Raw genomic sequence first — 24631 nt, 5'->3', positions numbered from 1 at the left:
GTCGTTTGCGCGATGATACCCATTCCTCTGCTCCTGGGGACGGCACCTGTCCTCTCTGTCTCTGTGCCTCTGTCTGTCTCTAGATCTCCCTCTCTGTCTCTGTCTCTGTCTCTGTGTCTGTCTCTCTTTTCAATGACCTATCACTGATGTGCAATGCTACACCCTCTTCTCTTCTGGGGTCGTTGCTTCCCAGGGTGTGAGGTCTTGGAGGGGCCGGTCGACACTGTTTCCTGCCCTCCACAGAGAAGCTGATCAGCCTCTTTCTTCTTGGGATGTGGCTCCTGTGCAGAGTACTTGGAGCCTGAAAAAGGTAATGTTTCTTCAACCGGAGGGGACAGCCTGAAGCCACTGTCCCTCCATCCCTGTTGTCTCCCCAACTCATAGCAAAGATGCTCCTGGCTCTTGTCCAAGCTTGGTTCCTTACGCCCCCATCTATCTTGCTCAGGCCTTCCCAGTAACCCCCGTCCCTGCTCACGTTCTTCTGGATCAGTCTGCTACCTGCCACCAAGGAACCTTGTGTAGACTGGTGGCCCCAGGGACGAAGGCATGGTCCCCGCACTCCAGGCCATGGCCTGGCACATTGCGAATCCCCCCTCGGGTGCAGGACCCCGGCGGCTGGGGCAGGAGCCAGCTCGGTGCCAAGAGAGCTGGGACTCCCTTGTGCGTCTCTGCACCTCCCTCACTGTCCGTGAGCACCCTCAGAACACACACCTGTTACCAGGGAGCCAAGGCCGCAGACATGAGTGAGCAGCACTGACGACTGACCGCAGCTGACCGCAGCCGCGTGGGGAGCTCAGCCGAGGCCAGAACTGACCGGCCACCACTGAGCACATGGAAATAATTCCTGGGGGTCTGGGGTTCCGCCTAGCCTGGGAGATAGCCGGCAGATCCGTCATTCCACCAGCCAGATGGGGAGAACTGCCAGATCTCCACGCGGTCGGCTGACCAACCCATCCCAGCACGTGACACCGAGAATGACCCAGAGGGACCACTGAGTCAGACCGACCGGAGGCTGCCTCCGCCCTGCGGGGGTCATGACCTCTGCCCAGGGCCGTGAGTGCTGAGATCAGCCTGTTCCAGAAGCCCATGGGCCTCCGGGGAGACGGCGGTTTCCACAAGGCACCCGGCAAACCCCAGTGAGCAATTTCCTTTGGTAAAGTCGTTAAGAAAATTATATGTCGTGCTGAAATTATATAACTGTTAGTGCAGCTTGTTTAAAAATTATTCGGATTTAATTGATCAATTAGATTAAATTATACAGTCGTGAGGGCTGGCAAAGGCCCAGGCCAGAGCTCGCAGGATTTCAATAGCCCACGCTCCCGGCCCCAGAAGACCTTGACGCCGGCACGGATTTATTTTTGAAAATGAGGTTGTTACAGGTTATTCCAGTTGGTTCGTTTAAAACGGCATGCAGGTGGCGTCCCTACATCCCAAGGCCTCGCCGCCATCTGTGGCGTGCACCGAGGAGGCGCGTGGTGTGTGCTAGTGGCGAAGTCTCTCCTGGGCCCCGGTCCCCATTTGCCCCCGTTTCCCCACCTCCTTGGGACCCCCTGTCTGCAGACAAGCCTAGAGACGCGAGCGGCTCAGGGCTGCCCGAAGCCTCCTGTTTTCCGTCTTTATTTACCGCCGGGAGCCTGTTCGCAGTTGACCCGGAGGCGCCCGGCTCTGTGCGAGACACACTGTGGCGCCAGTCCTCTTCAGCAGAGCCTGGGACACGGGACCCATGGTGGCAGGTCCCGGAACGGTCACCTGAGACATCCACGGCACCCCGGGAGCGTGCACGTGTATGTGCGGGTGTGTGGGCTGGGGGCCGGGACCAGGTGAGGCTGCTTTGGCCAAAACACATCCCACCGGGGGAGGGGAGGGAAGACCTGCAGAAATGTCTTCTTTGCTGGCACAGAAGAGCGGTGAGTTCCCCGAGAAATGAATTCGTGGAGTTGGGGCAGTGCAGGAGGCCAGGTGTCCCCCCTATCTCAGAGCCTGGCCACTGCCCCTGCCGCCCACACCCCCACATCCACCCCCGTCCGCCCCCGCCATCCTTCCCAGCATGCCCTTCTGAGATCTTATTAGAGCCAGCTTGGCTCCCCCCGTCTCTCGGGAGTGCGCCCCGCCAGCTCCGGCCCCTGCTTTCCGGATCTGCGTGTACAGACACCCCGGAGCTCCAGCCAGGAACGGGCAACTTCCCAGAGGTAAGTATCCACCCTCCAAGTCCGCAGCGGCTGCGGGGACCTTGCTGGGGTCCGGTCTCTGCCACCTGCACTTGGTGCAGGGTGGTGGGCAGCCTCGCCCACGGGCTTCTCCGTGGAAGATGGGCACAGCTCCCCTGCCCTCCGGGCCCTGGAAACTCAAGGCAAGTGTTTGTTTCACTTCCCCCAAGTGCAGTCGCCGTCCCTGCCCGGGAGCCATGTCAGAATTGAGGCAGGGCACCAGCGCCAAAACCCAGGAGCCCCACAGCGCCTGCTCCTGGGTGACGAGGACCGTCACGGGCTGGGCGTGGGGGGCCTCGGTGGGGGCATGTGCATCCCCTGGGGGGCGATGACATCAGAGCTGGGACGTGCGCAGTGGGGAGCGAGTTGTGTAAGAACCGGGCAGCGGTCCCTTGGATCAGAGACACCCCAGCAGGCAGGGGTGCAGATGGGGGTGCCCACTAGGTTTTCTTCCAGGCATTCGGGTGTAAACGCTTTCCGCGTCAGGCAGAGATGGGCAGTGGGAGCTCAGCCCCGAGGAACCCAGAGGCTGCACCTTTCCTCTGTCTGCACACCACTGGGGCCCACGGCAGGTTCCGGGATGCACCCTGGAGCAGGCGTGGAGTCCCGTGCTCTGCACAGGGTCTCCCCACCCCAGTTCCCGGAGCCGCCCGTCCTGGGAGGCACTCCACAAGGTCTGATTTACGAGGGATGTGTAAATGTGGTTTGGGAACAGCTTGCTCCTTCGTACTAAATAAAATGAGAAGGCGGTGGTGGGGCGCCTTGTCTGCAGGTACACTCGTGTAGACCGATGGCTGTCATAAATCTGTCGGCATCGTGGCTTTGCTTCATGGCCTGTCTTTGGGGAGTTCGACGAGAAAGCTGGGGTAGGGGAGAGGAACGTCTGCTGTAGGTGTGGGGGTTGCCTGCATCCGAGCCCCACTCCTGCTGCTCACTGCTCCCCAGGCTCCCTGACAGTGCTGAGCTTTCCTGTCTCCAGCTTGGAAAGAGTCCTTGGGAAGTCAACGTCCTTTTGTGACGTTCATGGGCACCACAGCTTAGAACAAAAAAGCCACTTGCTGGGAGCACAGCCAGTGGGGTTTGGGGCCATTAAGGGAGATTCTGTTAACAAGCAAGCACAGACCCAGCCCACACAAGCTTACAAACAGGAAGCATGTTGATTTATGTAGTGGAACTTATGTGACAGGTGGAGCTTGTGTGATGGAAGCAGCCTCAGGCATAGCTGGATCCAGGGGCTTATGTGATGTCCTCACAGTCTGCCACTGTGTGTGTATGTGTGAGGTAGTATCTTTATCCTCAGTAGCGATACTCTGTAAAGTCACTGCAAGTACTTATTTAGTGGATACTAAATTGTTGCTCCTAGGGGAAAAGCAGGATTAGATTCCTATTAGCTTTTGGTCACATCAATTTCCATCAATTTAATGGACACATAATTTTGTTTAATGTGTGTTTGTTTCAAGACATGTTTTTAATCTACACTGTTGGTTCAATAACACTGACCTCACGGCCGCAGCTCCATGGTCACAGCTTAGCCCCTGCATCCCTCTGTCCTGTCACTCAAATGAAAATGACGGGTTAGCTCTGACCAGACCCCATAGCTCGGCCAGGATCATGCGTAAGTGAATCATAGCCGCCAGGGTAATGCTAATCTGATGGGCTGCCCAGTGCCAGCCAGAACCTGGACCCTGGAGTGAGGCTGAGTGAGGGGTGGTTCTCACAAACATCAGCTGCTGTCCCCCTGCCCCACACCCCTGCGTGAGCCATCAGACACATGTCCATCCCGATGAGTTTCTGTGTGTTCCTATGGAGTGGAAAAAACAAAACCGCATCACAGAGAATTTGTGTGGGGCAGACATGGTGCAGCATTGTTCGACTCTAACAAAGGAGGAGATGCTGTCCTCTGCCACCACACGGGTGCACCGGAAGATGGGATGCTTGGTGGAATAAGCCAGACCCAGACAGACCAGCCCTGCAGGACCTCGCATGTGCCATCTGAAAGGCCGAACTCCCAGAAGCACAGAAGTGGGGCGGGGGGTTGGGGGGTGGTGGGGGGGTGGGGGCTGGGCAGGGCATGTTTCCCCAGAAATGTTCCGGGGACTTGAATTATTCTCACCACACGCACAAAACCGTAACCAGGGAGAAGCACTGTAACTTCAGTGACAGGCTCAAGAAGTATCAAATTGTCACATCATGTGTCCTAAGTATCTACAATTTTTATTTGTCAGTTATACCCCATAAAGTTGAAAAACACAGGTCTTATTGTGTGGACGTCCCGCAGCCAGTTGCCTAGGCGGTAACCACGGCACTGGCGCGTGGCCAGAGCTGCGGGCTGGTGCCTGGGAGAAGGAACCCGCCCAGTGCTCAGGCGTCGTCCGTCTGCTGGTGAAGGTACAGGCCAGGCGGTCAGCGGTGCGGGGACAATGTCTGTGCGCTCCCCTGGGCCTTTTCTGTCCTGGGGGCCGTGGGTGGCTGGCGCCCGACGCCTGGAGCTCAGGTGCAGCAGGGCTGCCCCATGTGCTGTTTGCTGCCCGAAGGCGCGGGGTCTCGGTGAGCTGGACAGGACCTCACGGAGCCTGAGTAGTGAACCCACGGGAACCATGGCCCTGGACCATGGTGGACCTTCAGGGCTGCGGGGTCATCTGAAACCTTTCAAGGGACTCAGATGAGGGAGGCCAGGCCAGAGTCGGTGGAAATGAAAGCCATTTTGATGACTATTTTTTCCTCTGACAGAGGGAAGAGCATCCAGTAGCCGCCTTTTTCTGGCCGAAATGTTCTCTGTGAGCTTTGAGCTAATTCTCCCTCTAGCAGAGAGGGAGATCAAAGATGTCTCTGCCGAGGATGGTGATTTCAGGTCCCTGATGTGCTGCTTCCCCCTCGGAGGTGCCGGTGCTCTTTGATAACGCCCAGACCCAAGGTCATGTTCCTGCCCGGGCTGCCAGCCATGGAGACCCTGCACGGAGACCTTCTGTTCCCCACCCCGACCCGGCCGGGCCTGAGACATGGGCAGGCCCCCACTGTCCTCACCCCCCCACCAGCCATGAGCCACCTGGATGCATGCCCCCCAGGAGAGGTGAAGGTGGCAGCCTGGTCCCTCACAATGGAGGTCCCACACTGGGGATGCCCAGGTTTGCTTCCTTCCCGCAGAGCGTAGACGCAGGGGCGTGGCCCAGGGCCTTGCTGCCGGCATTGGGTCCTGGCCACACAGCCCGCCTGCCCTGCTCCCAGCTGGTCACACCCCCATCCCGCACATGCACATGCACACACGCACACACATGTACCCCTTACACACACACCTCACACATGTAAGCACCCTCACCTCCACATGCACACATATGCACCTCCCACACACACCTCTCACACACTTACACACGCACACAACCATGCACACACTCAAGCACCCCTTACACGCATGTGTGCACACATAACCCTCTCACATGCACACCCCACATATGCACACACATACACCCACACACATGTACCCCCTCACACACATACACACACCCTCACACACATGCACAATGCACCACACACATGCACACACACTCTCATACATGCAGACATGAACCACACACGTGCACACATACACACACGTGCACCACACACCCTCACACATATGCACCACACACACGTAGAAGCATGTGCACATGCACACATCCCTTCACAAGGCACAAGGCAACACACCCCTTCCACACCCCTCTCACACATGCACACAGGCACACTCACCCTCTGCCCCCCTCCCACGAGCACATTCTCATCCTGGCGCTACTTCTCCTTTCCTTGACCCACTGGAACCTTCCTGGGGAAGGCAGCTGGTGGCTTGGCCTGCAGACTTGGACTCTCCTGGCCTCCTAACCCCCGATTTTCAGCTCACTGCAAACCCGCAACACCTGCAGGGGTAATGGGCTGTGGACTCAGCAGCTGTCACAGGGGGTGTCCGTGAGGGGCATCCTTGGTTAATGAATGGATTTCACACACATCTCTGCTGGCTCTGTGGGGTGAGAGGTCAGATTGGTGGCCCAAGTTGGGCAGGGGGGCAGATAGGATCGAAGCTGGGGTTCTGGGTATCATTAGCACCCTAATTTGTCTTCAGAATGGGTCCAAGCCGCCAGTGGGTTTCTGGAGGTCAGTTATGGAGTGAGAATGTGGCTGGCACAGCCCCTGGCCACGCCTCCTCAGGCCTCCAAGAGGGAGACTGCAGGAGGAGAAATTGTCGCCACGTGGGCGCTCGACGTCATGCTCCTGGCTCAGGAACATGGAGCAGAGGCCTGAGACACAGCCTCATCGCTGACTGGGTCAATCATAGATGATAGGACACGCTAGGTGGAAAACCCCAAAGACTCCAACCCAAAGCTTCTAGAACTCAACCAGGAATTCAGGAAAGTGTCAGGATATAAAATCAATGCACAGAAATCAGTTGCATTTCTATACACCAACAGCAAGAGAGAAGAAAGAGAAATTAAGGAGTCAGTCCCATTTACAATTGCACCCAAAACCATAAGGTACCTAGGAATAAACCCAACCAAAGAGGAAAAGAATCTGTACTCAGAAAACTGTCAAGTACTCATGAAAGAAATTGAGGAAGACACAAAGAAATGGAAAATTGTTCCATGCTCATGGATTGGAAGAACAAATATTGTGAAAATGCCTATGCTACCTAAAGCAATCAACATGCTTAATGCAATCCCTATTTAATACCATCAATCTTTTTCGCAGAACTGGAACAAATAATCCCAAAATTTGTATGGAAGCAGAAAAGACCCCAAATAGCCAGAGGAGTGTTGAAAAAGAAAACCAAAGTTGGTGGCATCACAATTCCAGACTTCAAGCTCCATTATAAAGCTGTCATCATCAAGACAGCGTGGTACTGGCACAGCAACAGACACAGAGATCCACGGAACAGAATAGAGAGCCCAGAAATAGACCCTCAACTCTCTGGTCAACTCACCTTCGACAAAGCAGGAAAGAATGTCCAATGGAAAAAAGAAAGTCTCTTCAATAAATGGTGCTGGAAAAATACAGACAGAAGAATGAAACTCAACCATTCTCTTACACCACACACAAAGATAAACTCTAAATGGATGAAAGACCTCCATGTGAGACAGGAATCCATCAAAATACTAGAGTAGAACACAGGCAGCAACCTCTGTGACCTCAGCTTCAGGAAGTTCTTGCTAGACACATGTCAAAGACAAGGGAAACAAAGGCAAAAATGAATTATTAGGGTTTCACCAATATAAAAATCTTCTGCACAGCCAAGGAAATAGTTGACAAAACCAAAAGACAACCAACAGAATAGGAGAAGATATTTACAAATGACGTATCAGATAAAGGGTTAGTATCCAAAATCTATATGTAACTTATCAAACTCAACACCCAAAAACAAATAAGCTAGTCAAGAAATGGATAGAAGACACAAACAGATATTTCTCCAAAGAAGATACACAGATGGCCAACAGACACATGAAACAAAGTTCAATGTCATTAGCCACCAGTGTATTTCAAATCAAAACCACAGTGAGATACCACCTCACACCAGCCGGAATGGCTAAAATTAACGAGTCAGGTAACAACAGATGCTGACAAGGATGTGGAGAAAGGGGAGCCCTCCTACACTGTTGGTGGGAATGCAAGCTGGTGCAGCCACTCTGGAAACCAGTATGGAGGTTTAGAGCAACCCAATGTTTAGAACAACATGTCCGCAACAGTTAAACTGTGGAAAGAACCCAGATGTCCATCAACAGGTGAATGGATAAAGATGTTTTACACACACACACACACACACACACAGAGGAATACTATTCAGCCATCAAAAATTGAAATCTCGCCATTTGCAACAATGTGGATGGAACTAGAGGGCATTATGCTGAGCGAAATAAGTCAAAAGAAAGAAAATTATCATATGATCTCACTGATATGAGGAATTTAAGAATCAAAACAGAGGATCATAGGGGAAGGGAGAGAAAAATAAGAAAAAATCAGAGAGGGAGACAAACCATAAGACACCCCTAACTCTAGGAAACACACTGAGTGTTGCTGGAGGGGAGGTGGCTGTGGGGACAGGGTAACTGGGTGCTGGGCATTAAGGAGGGCACATGATAAAATGATCACTGGGTGTTATATAAGACTGATGAATCACTGACCTCTACCTCTGAAACTAATAATACACTATATGTTAATTGAATTTAAATTAAAAGAGGAAATTAAAAAAATAAATTTGTAACAAAGCATCATAAAAAATGACTGTGTCTACATCAAGATTCATTGCAGTCATTGCTGGCTTTAGGGTTCCCTGCTGTGTGATGGTTGCATTAAATTTTGACTTAACAATGATCATGTATTGCAACTCTGGGTAGCCTGGTATCTGGGAGTTGGGGTGAATTTGGAGTAAAATCCTGACCCTCTGGAGGGATGCTATGTGGTCATGAGTGCTTGTCTCCAAAGTACATGGTAGAATTTCACTTCCTACCCACACTGTTGGTGTTGAGGAGGCTCACGGGACATCGTTCTGGGCTATAAGTCATGAGTGGAAATAGCAGGTATCACTTCTAGGCTGGGCACTTAATGGCCAGTACAAGACCTTCGTAGTCTCTTCTCCCTCTTTGGCTGAACCTTGGGGATGCTGGTGCTACTCTCTGAAGGTTGGTCCCAGAGCAACTAGAGGGGATATGGGGCAGGAGTGAGAAGTGGCCTCACACTGTTGAAGGGTTTGAGACTTGAGGATCGCTTGTCCCTGCAGCAGAACCTGACATATCCTGACTGATGTGCTAGACAGTGAGCATGACACGCCTCATGCATGGGCTGAACTGGGAAAAAGAAATGCCTTGCTTTCCATGAAGTGGGAGGGAACTACTTTAGGTTCTGCCAAATTTCAGCTTATGGTCCAGCTTGGGGCCCAATTTGTGGCCCAGCTTGGAGGAAATTCTTTTCAGACCTGCGTGTGGTCGCAAGGCCAGACTCCCAGCAGAGTGTGATCTCTTTAACATCAGAGACCTTGGCATTTCTCTGAACTGGTGTCTCTTTACATTCCACTGCCTCACCTTCCCCTTGCCTGCGCCAACATGGTGACTCCCCCAGGACCCGTCGATGCCTTCACACGGGATGCTGGCAATACCAGGAGACGTTGTCCTACACCCACAAAGCAGCACTCTGGACCTCGGACATGCTTGGGGCTTCTGAAGGGCTGGCTGTCTACCTGAGATTCCTGAGAGGCAGGGCTTTGTGGTGGTGGGAGGGGTGCGTGTGCCCTGAGCAGGTGTGTGTTCTCAAACCCTGGTGCCCCTCCGGGGGTCTGCCTATCCTTGCATGGACACTGCCTCCTCCCACAGGATTGTGGCACACGTCATGGCAAGCATCAGTGTGGTCGAAAACCAAACCAATACCGGCTTGCTATACTATCAGATTCATTCCCTCTCTGCAGGGTTCCCACATTATCTTTTTTTTTTTTTTAAAGATTTTATTTATTTATTTGACAGAGAGAGATCACAAGTAGGCAGAGAGGCAGGCAGAGAGAGGGGGAAGCAGGCTCCCCACTGAGCAGAGAGCCCGATGTGGGGCTCGATCCCAGGACCCTGAGATCATGACCTGAGCCGAAGGCAGAGGCTTTTACCCACTGAGCCACCCAGGCGCCCAAGGTCCCCCACATTTTCAAAGTGCTTGTATCTGGCATGCAATGTTTAGCCGAACATCGATGCAGAGTTCGGATGTATTGTTTCCTGCTAAATTTCAGGATGCAGTACAATGTATTTACATGAGCGAAATAATGTTTTCTCCTGCAAAACCACTTTAAAATCACTTTCAATAAACATATAATGAAAAGTGCTTGATTTTTTTCTTGAGCGACAGTAGCTAATAAATTGGATTCTGGAGCCAAATTGTCTGGGCTGGAATCCCAGATCCACGCTTTGCCATCAGTGTGACCTTGGGCATGGCATTGGCCCCCTTGGTGACTCAGTTTCCACTTTTGTAGAATTAGAGGATATCAGGTTACATGGGTGTGATCGCTGTCATTCTCATTCTGTTAACTGCCATAAAGGACCCAGAACGGTGCCTGGTCCATCTTACCACTGTGAGTGTTAGCTTTTTGTATTATTCTTCTCAAAGCTATCCTTGTAAAATTGGGAAGCATCTTACAACCTGGCATTTTACAAACAGAAAAAAATATGGCATTTCCTCAGAAGGGACATGGGATTGGCTCTTTTTCAAAAATAGACCAGTGTTTATGAAACTAGCTGCATCGTAAGACTCTCCTGATAATTAAAAACAGAATTCCCAGGCTCCTCTCAGAACAAGTGCTTTACACGGTAAACACTCTGGAGACAGCTGGCCCCGAGGCCCAGCAGCTGGTTCCTTCCTGCTGGTGGTCCTCTGACTCTCTTGAGACAAATGTCCCAAGAAAGAAGAGAAAGTGTTGATGAGGAGGAGGAGAAATGGGTGTTGCCACTCTCACCAGAATCCACCAGGAGGCATAAATGTCCAAGCTGGGCAGGCTGGCCTGCCTGAGGTCACGAATGTAAGAGAAGACAGGAGGGGTCAAGAGTCAGAAAACCCTAACATCCCCTGACGTACAGATACAAGACAAACACCCGTACAAATGCACGCACGGACACACAGACACAGGCGCACACACGTACATAGCCAGAGCTCCCTGAAGCCCAAGGTCCTTGTCGTACTCATCCCTGTACACTGGGGACCCCGTACAAAGTTAGCTCCTAATAAATGCTCTATCATTTATTCATTCCACAAATCTTTGCCAAGCACCCACTGAGTGTCAGGTGCTGTTTCCAGCACTAGAATGCAGCCAGAAGCAGACAGACAGGAAGCCCTGCCTGGGGGTGCTCATGGCGCCCACTCTGTGGGATTTGTGCAGGTCGTTCCCCCCTCATGACCCAGCTGCCTCATCTGTAAAAGCCTGCAAGGGGCTAGATCCCTGGGAAGGGCAGTGGGGGATGGGGGACAGCCAGGTTTGCTCTCCCCTGAGGTCTGAGCACAAGAGAACCTGACGCCCAGTGGTCTGAACCTTCTTCCTGTCCCAGTAGGTGGTCAGGTGCAGCCTGGTGGGGCTGCTAGGTCCCCCTGAATCCCAGGCTCCCTGTCCACCCATCCTTGAAATCAGCTTTTCCACCCTCTTAGCTCCATGACAGGTAAGGAGGGGTGGGGGGTGGGGGTGCATTGTTGGGACTGGGGGGTTGGGACGGGGGGGGGGGGCGCGGTGAGGGGTTGGGACTAGGGGGTGGAGGATGGGGGGAAGGAAGCGGGAGTTGATTCCGTTTGGCCTGGGTCAATGGGGAGACCGCGGAGATGACTCTGACCCTGCTGCCCGCCCTCCTCCCCACAAAGGCAACCCCACCCCAGGCCCATTCACGCAGACAAGGTGGACTTGACCAGGCACTGCCTTAGGCTTCACTTCCTGGGGTTAAGGTTCGGGTTTATTTGGGGAAAGGGGCCTGAGAAGGAAGGTCCGTGCAGCATCCCCCACCCCCACGGCTTCCGCCCTAATGCCCTTGGTCCGGGTCTCCAGAGCGTGTGGCCCCGCCCCGCCCCTCCCCTCCCACCCGCGGGCCGGGCTCGCGCTAGCCGGAGCTCGTCCGGGACCCTGCGCCCGGCAAGAGGGGGCAGGGGCGGTCCCGACAAGGGCCGTCCTGGCGGGGGGCGGGCGCGGAGGCCCCGCGTGCATGCTGATGAGCTGGGCGGCCGCGTCACTCCGCACCGGCGCCGTGGCTGCGGGGCGGGCAGGAGCCACACGGCAGCCGGAGCGCCCGCCCGGTCCGCGCCTCCCTCTCCCCTCCCACCCGCAGGCCCGCCCGCCGCCCCCCGGGACGGGGCCGCGCCCCTCTGCGGAGGATGCCGGTTGCCCCCTGCGCGCGGCCCCGGGCAGCCCCTGCGCGTGGGGACCCCGGGCGGCGGCGGCCGGGAGCGCTGAGCGGGCGCGGGTGGTGCTGAAGGGACAGCTCCCGGGCGCGGGCGGAGCGCGCAGCCAGCCCGCAGACCCCGGCCCCTGCACGCAGACCGCGGCCCCAAGCCCCCCAGGCTACTGCCCCGCGGCCCCGCCCGCAGCCCCCCTGCCGCAGCCCGGTGCCCGCAGCCCCCAGCCCCCCCCCCCGCCCGTGCCCTTCCCCCACCCCACCCGCAGCCCCCGCCGCCCCGCGGTCAGCCGGGCTGGCTCATGGTCCCCGAAGCGGCGGGCCGGGCGGAGGCTCCTGCGGCCGCTGGGCCCACGGGGATGCCCCGCGGGTGAGGCAGCCCCCCGCTTCCAGCCGCGTTCATGGCGGTGGCCAGGAAGATCAAAACTTTGCTGACGGTCAACATCGTGGTGTTCGTGGGCATCATCCTCTTCTCCGTGTACTGCCGCCTGCAGGACCGCTCGGAGGGGCTGGTGCAGATCGTGCGCAGCGCTGACCGCCGGGTGCGGAGCCGGCACGCCAAGGTGGGCGCGCTGGTGGACCGCGAAGCCATCCTGCAGCGCCTGGACCACCTGGAGGAGGTGGTCTACAACCAGCTGAATGGTGAGCCGAGGCGGTGTCCCGCTGGGAACAAAGGGGCTGGACAGGGGAACTGGCACACAGCGCGGGAGACGCGGCTGTGTGTTCCAGCCGCTGAAACCCTTGCTGACCCCAGGGCCTGATGGCCAGCAGGGGCTGGGATCAAACTCCTTCTGTGTTACTTTGGGTGGAGACTAGGTAGGAGGCAGATGAGGAAGAGAAGGGGTCCCTTCAGCAGAGCATTGGCCTGGATGGCCACTCATTCATTCACTCCCCCAGTGGATTCTTGAGAACCAACCCCCCAACCACACATGCAATGTCTCCAACTTATTCCTTGAGAGAACTTGAAAGAACTTCTCAAGAGGGTCTAGGACTTGCTTTAAGAGCAGGCAGTGCCCAGGTCCAAGAGTGAGGGGGCACATACCACTTTCCTAGAAGCTGTGGGAGAGGAGGTCTTCGCCTGGAGCCACTCCTCTCCCTGCTGGAGGACGTGGAGACTGGAGGGAGGGCAGTGCTGCCCTCAGAGGTTGCTGATGTGGTGTCTTGAATGCTGGTGGGGAAAGGTGCCTCCCTGGGACCCCTGGGCCTGTGCCACCTCCTGTCCTGGGGATATGCAGGGCTCCCTCCAGAAAGTGTTGCTGTGGGGCAAGCAGGAGGCCAGGGGCTAGTAACTCCTGGACAGAGAGAGTCCAGCAGGGGCTTGGCCAGTGTTCACACCGTAGAGGGATGCTGGGCTGTGATGCATGGAAGCCCACAGCCCTTGGAGCTCCCACAGCAAGCCCAGCTCCGGGAATGGGCTCCTTACTTCTTCCCCATAGGTGTGGGCCCCTTGCAAGAGTCCACATCAATGTGGCTGAGGGTCAGGCTGGGTCAGGCTGGGAGGAATGGGTATTTTTCCACTTTGGGATGCAGCAGACGGAATAAAGTCCCTGCCACTCCCTGGGCTCTCTCTGTGCTGAGATATAAGGAGGAAGGAGAAAAGTTCGTGTGTTTACCTCATTAGTGGGCTTTTTCCTTCTGTTCTGTGCTATTCTGGTTTCTGCACCGGCAGCCCCAGCAAATCTCGTCGGAAGCGTGGGTAACAGGCTCTGGGCGGGGGTGCTTGGGAGCTGGACTGCACCAGTGGGGGGGTCTGCGTGCTTCCTGCCAGTATGGGGGTCTTCTTGAGGCTTCCTGTGGTAGGAAGCAGCAGCCAGAGACCCAGGGGCTTGGGGACACAGCGGAGGAGGGCACTGTCTGCACGCAGCCGACTGCCTGTCTGGGAGGGAGCAGAGCGTCCTCTGAGTCCCCGGGCTCCCTCCCGCCCCCCACCCCAGCCCCTGGGTCCTGGTTCTCCTCCAGACGTGACTTCCCCTTCCGTGAGTGAGCTCTGTGGCTTTTCTGATCTCTCCTGTGCAGCCAAAGCCACGAGGGGAGAAAAGTTTAGCCCGACTGCCACTTGGCTGCTGTGGCGGGGTGACGGATCTCTGGAAGCCGCGCGGCCCGCTGATCGCACCTAGCTTTACTGAAGTGTATTTGCCAGGGTGTTATGGTCTGTTTTATGGGGAGAACCGGAGGATTATATAAAAACATTGGCAGCATACTGGGTTGTGTAACATCCTGACGCCCAGCTCAGCGCTGTGAGCGGCTCCCCACCTCGTCCTTCAAGGTGAGAGGGAGCCAGCTCTGCGTGGCACAGGTCAGGACCTCGGATGGACACTCCTGACAGTAGCAGGATGTCACCAAGGGTTTCGGAAGACCCCCTGCCCACCCAGCCTCTCCCCTCTCTCCTTCCTTCACCCACCTCTCTCTCCAAGTGTGTCCCTGTCTCTCTGCCCCATCCCTCTGTCTGTCTCTTAGTATGTGCCTGTCTTTCTGTGTCTTGGTCTCTGTCTTTCTCTCTCCCTTCCTCCTCCTTCCTGCTCCTCTCAAATGAGGGTACTGCTTCCCACTTCTAGGCCATGTACCCAACACAATGTCCCCCCCCAGGAGTCACTCGGTATTTGTTCTTGGAGACAACGAGAGCCAGTCTTTCCTGCATCTGGAGTTGGTCCCTAAGGAGGGCCAGGGCAGGAATGAGTGGACATTTGCCCACAAGGGGCCATTTGAAAGCAGGGCTTAGCCCTCCAGCCTCGTGCCGGCTCCCGTGTGACAGGTACTGCGGGCCAGCCACGCTTCCCGTGACCGCCTGTCCCACTTAGAAATGACCCCTGGGAGTCTCCACCGAGTGTGGAAAAGAGGGAAGACATCCAAACCAAGGGAACATCACTTCTGTTTCCTCAGCCTTGAGTGCTTCCTGGAAACGTCTCTCCTGGCTTACGGGAGCTGGGGGAGGCGAGGGTGTCTGGAAGCAGGAGGCGCTCCCCACGCCCTTTCTTCTCTGTGATGTCTGAATGCCCTCAACAAAGACCTGGCGACTGGGGTGTGCACACCCAGAGTCGCAGGACTGGGGAGAAAGTCATCTTTTAGCAAATGCGATGCAGCCACATCCTGTGTGTACATGAGACTTCGCTTCTAAATTCAGTGCTCAAGGCAAGAAAAAAAAATGTTTATAGCCAAAACCCATCCTTCTGGATATGTTACGTCGCACATGAAGTACAGCTTCCACGGTCGTGTGTGTGTGGCTGGCGCGGGGCGTCTCGTGATCGTGGATTTGAGAGCCTCCAGCCCCATGAGGGGAACGGGGAGGGCATGTCCCCATTCTGCTGCCTGGCCAGCAAGCCCTCTGCCCTTAGGAGTGCAGCCGTCCGGGGGCGGGGAGGCCAGGGGAGAACCCACGCTCACTTCTCTTTCGCAGGTGAGCTGCCACCAAGCAAAGCATGTGGCCCCATGGCTCTGCCCCTGTGGTCGTGAGTGTTACACGGTGCAAGCGTCACAGGCTAACAGGCCTCATGCCCAGCCAGGATGGGACCTCCTCCCTGCGGGGGAGAAGGTGCCCGCCACTTGGCCACTCTCCTCCTTTCGTGCCTCCTGATGCGTTCTTCTGACCTTTAGGGGCTGCGGGTCTGACCGGTGTGGACTGTGGAGGGTGAGCTGTCCGTCGTGGGTGGCTGGCCCCTGTAGACGGAGGTCCTTTCTATGATTCAGAGTGCACTCGAGTTCACCCTGCTACCTCGACCCAGCCCTGCCCAAGCCTGTGCAGCTGGAGGGCAAGGCCTGGGTCTGGTGTGCAGACAGCCAAGCCCAGAGCCCGTGGGAGAGCGCGGCTTGCCATAAGTCAGCAGTGGCCGCAGCTGAGGGCAGCACTTATGTTAAAAATGATCTGCGCCTCTACTGCTGTTCAGCGGTCAAGTTAAAACAACAGAGGGTCTAGTGGGTCTAAGGCCTCCAGGGTGTGGGCAGCCCCAACCTCCAGCCACTCGCCCTCCTCTGGGAAAGAGATGATTCTGACTCCGCTTCCCCTCGAGGTTCCGAAACCCGTGTGTGACTGATGCCATCTTCACCCTATTTGTGCACGATGCCCGAGTTCATCTGAGGGTTTGTCTGCTCTGTGCGCAGCTCTAACCCCAGGGTCCCGGGCCGGACCCTGCATATTCTTGCGGCTCCATAAATATTTGCCGAATGAGCAAGTGAGCAGATCTTTCTCTGAACAATTCGCTGCTATGCTAGTGAATTTATTTAAAAAGCTACAAATCAGCCCCACACCCACAAGCAGGAGGTGACCAGAGTGCGGAAGACAAGACATGGGCTGGGGTCCAGCCCAGCTGGGCCGTGCTGTTGCCCCGGAGCTCTGAGCCCAGTGCCACGCTTGGGTGAAAGGGACGTGTAGGGAGATACTAGTGGGAAATGCAGACTCTATCCTTGCAGAGATCAGGCGATCAAGACAGACCTTAGAAGGGAATACGTCTCATGGTGAGAGTCAGTGTTACTCAACCCTGTGTCCTTCTTTTGCCAAAAATCCTGACTGGCGTGTGGCCCCTGCCTGGGCTGTGGCTCTGCCTTGGGACACCTGGTCTATGGCAGACCATGTCCTGAGCAGCCACCTGTCCCTGGAGGACAGGGATGGTCGGGTGTTAAGGGGCACGTGTCCACGGCCGCAGGGTCCCCGATTTCTGACCGGGAGGCCAATGCTGAGTTTTGATAACGAAACCCTCGCTGAGCTGCGGAGATGAGGCAGAGATGGCAGACTGAGACGGCAGACTCTGACCCAGCGTTTGCCTTGAGCGTCTGGCCGCAGACGAGCCACGTAGGTGTCCTGCATCTCCCGCTGTGCTGTGCGTCTCACCGACTGGCCACCTCAGGGCTGGGAAGCGGAGGTAGGGAGCCTGTCCGGAGACCGTCCATGTTGCGGTGAACCGTGCGTCGTGGGTGGAGTTCTCGGCCGGCCGCAGCCCTGACTGAGGGAACAGAAGCTGCATGAGGACCATGAGGGGCTCTCACGCCCCCGGTGCGTTCTGTTTGCATCCTCTAATGATGAGTAAATCGGGCCCTGAGAGCCTGCAGAGGAGGGTCACGGGGGTCTGAGAACACCCAAGAGTTCCTGGGGCCGCCAGGGTCTAGGTATCCCGGCCAGACCCCCTCGCCCCCGCCAGGTGCCTGCCCACACACTGTCGCCTGGGAGCCCTGCGTGTGGAGAAGGTGCTGGTTTCTGGAGGGAGGTTCTGGGCTTTTCTGTGCACAGAAGCAGGTCCACATGGGAAATGCTCCAAGATACTCCCCGTGTTGGGGAGTGTGCATTCTGCCGGAAAGCTTTCCCGTTCGCTGCGTTTCAGTCCCTCCAACGGTTTCCCACTGGGTTTGGGGCCTCTGGAGCTTGAGCTCACTGGTCCTCACCTTCGCGAGTCACACTGTCCTGCACATTGGCCTCGGCTGGCCTCGGCTGGAGAGACGGCGCAGTGTGTCTGCGAGGCCTGGGGGGTCCTGGCAGGTCTGGCTTCACTGCGGTGGTGGCGGGAACTCGGCAGGCCCTTTGGCCCCAGGTCTGCGTCCCTGGTGTTCCTCGCGTCCCCCCTGCTCTGCTGCTGTTGAGTTACTACTGTGAGTGAGAAACTAGGGCATTCGCCTGCAGCCAGGTCTCCTGCCCGTGCCAGGGCAGGGCTGCCTGCCGTTTGGTGGGACCTGCCCTTTCTGTCCCCCTCCAGCTGCCCCGGGCACAGCACAGGGACAGCCTCCCTCACTCCAAGAAGGTGGAGAACAGTTGGTTTTGCTTTTCCCTCCTCTTTGCCTCTGCTTCTCGACCTGCTGGCCCCGTCCAGCCACGGATGAGGCAGGGTGGCCGAGGCCACTTCCTGGGCACAGGGCTCTGCTCTGGTGGACCGGGCCCCTTGTGTTTGGGAGCAGCAGGCGGCAGGACGCTCCAGCCCATGATAAACACCTCTCCTGGCTCTCAGGGTGGGAGGCGGACCCCCAGCCCTGGTTCTGTGCGGAGACGTGTGCCTGCAAATCTGCAGCCACACTTCTAGGAATAATTCATGCCGGCGGAGACCCCCGGGCTTGGAGGAGCGGACTAAGTGATTGCATTTACAATTCAGCTCCGCAATCTGCATATTTCAAAGGCCCTACTTTCTGAAAGGACGGTTTATCCTTCATTGCCTGAAACACGATGAAAATAAGTTCTTAGATGCCACATGTCTACGTTAGATGTTTCCCTATCCAGTGTCCCGTGGGGGCATCCTAGGCTGGGATCCACATCTTCGGACCACGGTTCTCTTCCCCGCCAAAGGGGCCAGTAGGCTCCCAGCAGCCCTGCCTCCCAGGCCCACCTGCCTGGTCCCCCGGGTCAGGTCAGTTCTGACTCACTCCTGCCACGTGGGTGTGGGCTCCCAGAGGTCTCAGCAGTTGGCGTGTTATTCCTCAGTGAATAAGCGAAGTGCTTTCCTTCCTTAAAATGCTGTCCCAGGGCCCGGCACTGTGCCAGGGAAACAGCGCAGTGTGCGAGGCGTCAGGCCAACGATGGGTCCTCGCGGGGCTGCACCTGTGAGATCCTGGTTAGAAGTGGGGCCTGGCTGTGGGGCCCAACTGGGTGAGGGGTGGGGGATGCAAGGGGGAAGGCAGGGACACAGTGGGGGCAATGGTAGAAGTAGGACAGGGGGCACATGGTAGAAGGCGGGGAATGGGGAGGCGTGTGGTAGAAAATGGGGACATGGGGGTGCAGGGGTGATGTGGGGGACACAGGGGCACATGGAGGGTGGGGACATGGGGAGCTGGGGGACACGGGGGATGCTGAGAACGGAGGACACGGGGTGGGGGATGCACATGGTAGAAGGCAGGGACATGGGGTGGAGGGGTTTGTGGGGGACGCAGGGCAGCACGCTGTGGAAGGCAGGGACACAGGGGGCTGTGTGGTGGAAGGTGGGACACAGGGGTGGGAGCGTGTGGCAGAAGGCGGAGACATGGGGGTGCCGAGCACAGGGGTCGAGTGTGGGGGCAAAGCCTTGGCCATCCAAGGCCAGGTCTGCCTTGCCTGGCAATGATGCCGGGGATGTTCGGAGGGGCTGTGGTCACGACCAGTTTGTGACCTGCCAGGTGTATCAGAAGAGGGCAGACATGTCAAGGCCAGCCTCCCCAAACTGCCGTGATCTTCGATGTCTGCTGTGTCCTGCTGCTCCCGAGAAGATGGGGCATTCGCAGACATGTTTCTGCGGGATGGCGGTCCAGGAGTTGGGGGCTGGAGAGTTGCTGAGCGGCACCGTCCTTCAGGCAGTGAGGGCCTCTTCCATGCCGTGGACGAACGCAGGCCACGTCCTCCGCAGCCCTGCGAGGGCCCTGGGGTGGCAGTGGGGACGCTGCCCAGCGACCCCCACCCTGGTGTTGGCCCGAGAGCAACGCACGAGTGGACAGTGTTGACCTGACCGGCTCCAGAGGGGTGCCGGTCACACACAGCAGGATCCTGGGCGTTCGGAGGTCAGCGGATGGGGGTGCCACATGTCTACAGCACCCAGCCCGGGCCCAGCACCCAGGCAGCATGAGCCGAAACCCAACTGTGTGTCGTATAAACGCAAATGTCTTTCACAGTGTTAAACTCAATTACATCTTTAGAGTGTTCCTGGGAAGATCATACGGTTTTCGCCCAAGATGTACGAAAGGGTCAGTCATGCACGTATCCTCAGGTCCCCTGAGGCAGGGGTGCCAGGACCCCCGGGGGCCCCAGCCTCATGGAGGCCTTCACTGCGGCTCCTGCTGAGGTCCCCTGGGCGATCTCTGTGCTGATCCCTCCAGTGTGTTCCAGGCCGAACCAGAGGCAGCAACACTGAATGGCGACGTGCCATGTGGACACCCCTTGCAGTTCTCGCGTCCGGTGAGGAGGCAGAAACACAGGCAGATTTCCTCTCTTCTTGCTGTAACCAGTGAGCACTGATGTAGTGGCTCAACACGGCGCATACGAATTCTCTCGGTTCCGGAAGTTGCCATCCACCGCGGTTCTCCCTGCGCCAAAATCAGGGTGTCTCCGGGGCTGGCTCCTTGTGGAGGCGTGGTGGGGGGGAGGAGTCCCAGCGTCCAGGCCCCAGGCCTCCTTGCCTCACCCTCCTCGGCCTCCCTCTTCCACATTGAAGGCTCCACGACTGCCTCAGCACCACCACCCCCGATAAGCCGGGGCCACCTCCCCAGCCCAGGGTCAGCTGACCAGCAGCCTATTCTCTTTACCACGTGGCTGAGCTGTCCCCAGGCTCTGGAGCTGGAGGCTGTCTCTGGGCCGACCACAGGAGACGCACCATCCACCATCCGGAGAAACGCTAAGGAGCAAAATAAGGTGGGGAAGGACAGCGTCCCAAAAGACACCGGCATCTTCGCTCGGTGCCCGACGAGGCCTTGGAGAGAGACCGGCTTGTAAACGAAAACTAAAGCGTAGGCAGGGCATGCATGGGTGGTGGGAAATGCTCCAGGCCCAGCAGGTGTCAAGGTCCTGGGGCAGCGTGGGCTCAGTGCATTGGCAAGAGGGCTAGAAAGCTGGTTGGGGGAGTCTGTGCTGGAGACCCATCAGGGAGCTGTGGCTGTCGCTCAGGCTGCCATCCCGGACCAGGTGGTGTGCACAACAGGTCATTGTCTCATGGCTCTAGAGCCTGGTAGTCCAGGGTCAAGGTGCTGGCAGGACCCATTTTCAGAGGGAATGCTCTTTCTGGCTTACAGATGGCCTTTCCTCCCTGTGCACACGGTCCTGGTCTCTCCCTCTGTGAGGCCAGTCCTCGCACAGTCCTGCCGCCCTCTCGAAGGGTGCAGGTGACCCGATGGTCTGTTGAGTGGAAGGGGCGGGCGGGGAGGGGTTAGACCCTGCAAATGTGCTGCTCTATGGGGAGGAGGCGCGGGTAGATGGTTCTCCGCCCATGTCGTCTCCCAGCTCGGCCGCCGTGTGCATGGAGCAGGGTGCCCAATGGCACCCCTGGCCTCCACCTGTGATGCCAGGGTCACCCCTCCCCATACTGTCCAGTATCCCCGGGGGACTCCCGCTTGCCTTGAACAGGGGCGACACAGGTCAGCCTGAAGTGACGGGTGGGTGACATTTCTCAGGCAGGAGGGGCACCAGGGTGCAGGGAAGGAGCTCGTCCCAAGAGCGCGATGGTGGTGAGACCTCAGCTCTCGGGGCCAGTTCTGGGGCGGCAGACAAGGCGGGAACTCTGGGGTTCTCTTCTGTTTCTGCTGTTTTCTCAGGGAGGCAAGAAGCCAGGTCATCGGCTGGGGGTGGAGGTCCACATCACCCCTCCCTCCTCCTTCTAAGGTTGTGCCGCAGCCGTAAATGGATGTTTGAAAAGCACGTGTGTGTTAGGTTGCGTTCAGTCTGAGCAATTCCTCTCAGAACAGCGGCGTGACAAGTGCACGTTGGGCCATGGGGACACTGGGAGGCTGAGGGATGGCCCGGTCTGCAAGATGGAGATGGGTGGTAAGGGTGGGGGGGAGGGGGATTGGGGGTGGGAGGAAGACTGGGAGGAGGCCCACAGGGAGCAGGGAGCGGGTGCTGCTCGGCTGCCTTGCCCCCCACCACATCTGGGGAGGAGTCTGATCTCCGGCCTCTACCCCCATCCAGGCGGTTCCATCCAGGTGTCTGCTGGGGGCACAGGTGGGAGGCTGGGGAATGAGGCAGCAGGCTCCCAGGCGGGGGTGGGGCTCCCAGGGAACCTTCTCAGGGGAAGGTTGCTCCCCTCCCCACACCTGGCCCCTCCCAGCCTCCACGTTGCTGAGGGAGACCCCAGGATGGGGTCTGGTTGGACTCTCCCACACACCTGGTGTTAACAGCAGCTGCAGAGTGCCTGGGGCCCCGACCACGCCGCCCCCAAAGCCACCTGGTGGGGAGGTGATCTCCCCATCACCTGGGCCCGGGCAGGTCAGGTGCTGGCCGAGGTGGGATTTGAGTCAGACATGTCTGGCTCTAGGAGTCCTGCCCTGTGCGCCTCCCGGGGGATGGGTGCAGACGTGAGCTTAGATCGGTGCCGTGTATTACAGCTCCTGCCTCTTGCAGCAGGAAAAAGGACTATTTTTATTTTTTAACAGAATGGTTCGGTCAGATTGACTCTGCGTGCAGCCCAGGTCTGAAACCAGCAAGCCTTGACTTCATTTCAGAGAAACGGCCTGGCTTATGCAGGGACTATTTTCACACCATTTCGAGCAGATTGTGGAAAATGCCTGTTAATATTCTGCGTGCTTGAGCACTCAGCGGTGGACACAGAAGCAAACACGCTTATCTTAATTGGTAGGAGGAGGCTGTTGTGGTTAAAACGTGGACTGCGGCCACGCCGCCCCTCACTGCCTGGGTCAGGTGCTTCCTTGCTTTCAGCTTCTTCCCACACGAGGGGGTCACAGTCATGTCTGCAGAAAAGAGCCAGGGGTAAGCCCTTGGAGTGCCGCCCAGCTTGTGGGCCCCACTCAGTACGATGAGAGGCTGACGCTGCCACGGCTCAGCCTGCCCACCTCCAGGGCACCCATCTTCCCAGCCAACCCCAGTGACCAACCCGGGAGTTCCTCTCCTGATGCAGCCCACCGTGCATGGCGCCCTGGCTTCCCCGGTCAGCTGGGGGGGGGGTCAGGGAGGGGCTTCATCCTGCTCTCACTTCTTTCACAGAAAGCTGGCTCAGATACGGGGCCTTCCTCTGAGAGTTTACAGTCAGGTGGAAGGTAGTGAGTTACCAGTAGTGCAGAAATTCAGAGGCACACAGGAGGGAGAGTGGGGGACATTGATGGAGTGGTCAGGGGGGCTTTATGGAAGGGTAAGTATTTGAGCTGTACAAGGAGGAGGTGGATCTGGGTCAAAACCCAGTTAGGTGGCCTTGAGCAGGTCACTTTCTCCCTTTGCCTTGGTTTCCATGTCAGTGAAATGGGAAGAATGATTATCCTCCCACATTTAGATCTTGAGATTAGATGAGAGAATGCATATGAATGGGTCCCCTGGGTGACTCAGGTCAGTAAAGCGACTGCCTTCAGCTCAGGTCATGATCTCGGGGGTCCTAGGATTGAGACCTGCCAGCTCAGCAGGGAGTCTGCTCTGCCCTCTCCTTCACCGCTCCCCCCTGCTTGTGCCCTCTCTCACTCTCAAATAAATAATTTTTTAAAAAAGATAATGCATACAAAATGTTTAGCCAAGTGCCTGACACATAGTTGGTCCTCAGAAATGTGAGCAAAGACAAAGGAAGAAAAATAGCTGAAACTGGGTGGTGTTTGACAGATGGATAGCATGGTGCCTGCCACCTGACCGGTTCTTAATACATATTTGTTCACTGGACGGGTGAAAAGATGTTTGAGTGGTGGATGAGTGGATGGGTGGGTGAATGGATGGGTGGATAGATGGATGGATGGATAAGTGGGTGGATGGGTGGGTAGATGGGTAGTTGGATGGATGGATGTGTGGATGGACATGTGGGTGGATGAATGGATGAGTGGGTTGGTAGATGGAAGGTAGAGGGATGGGTGGTGGATTATGGTTGGATGAGTGGATGGATGGGTGGCTGGGTGGATGGATGAGTTTGTGGGTGGATAGATGAGTGAGTGGGTGGGTAGATGGATGGATGAATGGATGGATGATGGTTGGATGGATAAGTGGGTGGATGGGTGGGTAGATGGGTAGTTGGATGGACATGTGGATGGATGGGTGGGTGGATGAATGGATGAGTGGGTGGGTAGATGGAAGGTAGAGGGATGAGTGGATGGATGATGGTTGGATGAGTGGATGGATGGTTGAGTGGGTGGATGGATGGATGGGTAAGGTGGATGGATGGGTTCATGGATGATGATTGGATGAGCGGGTGGGTAGGTAGATGGATAATTGAATGGATGGGTAGATGGATGGATGGGTGGCATAGATAGGTGGATGGATGGATGAATCGGTGAGTGGATGGATGGGTGGGTGGATGGGTGGGTGGATGGATGATGGTTGGATGGTTGGATGAGTGGGTGGATGGGTAGATGAAAGGATGAATGATCGGTGGGTGGCTGGATGACTGTGTAGGTGACTGGATGACTGTGTGGATGGATAGATGAGTGTGTGGATGGATGGATGGATGGATGGATGGATGGATGGATGGATGAGTGAGAGGGTGGATGGGTAGGTGAGTGGATGGTTGGGTGGGTGGATGAGTGGGTGGACGGATGAGGGAGAGGGTGGATGGCTTTGGGAAGAGATCCTGCACAGTGAGAAAAGTCAAGCATTGAGAAAGGGAAACGAGTATCCTGAATGGCGGAGGATAATTGTCCAGGAGGAAGACAGAAGGCCAGGAAGACAAGTCAAAGAGCAAAGTGCAAAGAGCCTGTGAGGCGCAAGTGTGGGTCTGATAGCCTCATGTCCAGTGTGACCCTGGCAGAAGACTGTTTCCCGGTGGGGGCAGAGACATGGAACTGTAGGCACCACCCAGGGCTTCAGCTACCCCTGAAAACAGAGTTGTGGGGAATGTTCTCCTTCCCAGAGCTGCAGAAGGTCAGATGAGAAGAGACGGCTAGGTGTTTGAGTCCTGCAGAAATCATGGGGCCAGACTCTAGACCTTCCCCATCTCCCCTCTCCTGAGGGTCCTGCCAGTCATTGGGAGGGCAGACACCCAGCTCCGGCCT

General features: G+C 56.8%; 1 protein-coding gene across 3 annotated transcripts in view; it reads left to right on the top strand.

The window, feature by feature from the left end:
• The first annotated feature begins 12331 nt into the window (after nucleotides 1–12331).
• Nucleotides 12332–24631, top strand: part of GALNT9 (polypeptide N-acetylgalactosaminyltransferase 9) — a 72025-nt gene continuing 59725 nt past the window's right edge. Inside the window, exon 1 of one of the 3 annotated variants that reach the window (XM_046025832.1) lies at nucleotides 12332–12709. In XM_046025832.1, the coding sequence (XP_045881788.1) occupies nucleotides 12469–12709 (241 nt within the window). In that variant the 5' untranslated portion in view covers nucleotides 12332–12468. The remainder of the gene's footprint in view (nucleotides 12710–24631) is intronic. The other 2 variants (XM_046025833.1, XM_046025838.1) reach the window with 2 other exon arrangements.

This window comes from Meles meles, chromosome 12 (assembly GCF_922984935.1).
Source record: "Meles meles chromosome 12, mMelMel3.1 paternal haplotype, whole genome shotgun sequence".
In the NCBI taxonomy this organism is placed as follows: domain Eukaryota; kingdom Metazoa; phylum Chordata; class Mammalia; order Carnivora; family Mustelidae; genus Meles; species Meles meles.
This window is presented reverse-complemented; position numbering and strand designations above follow the sequence as displayed.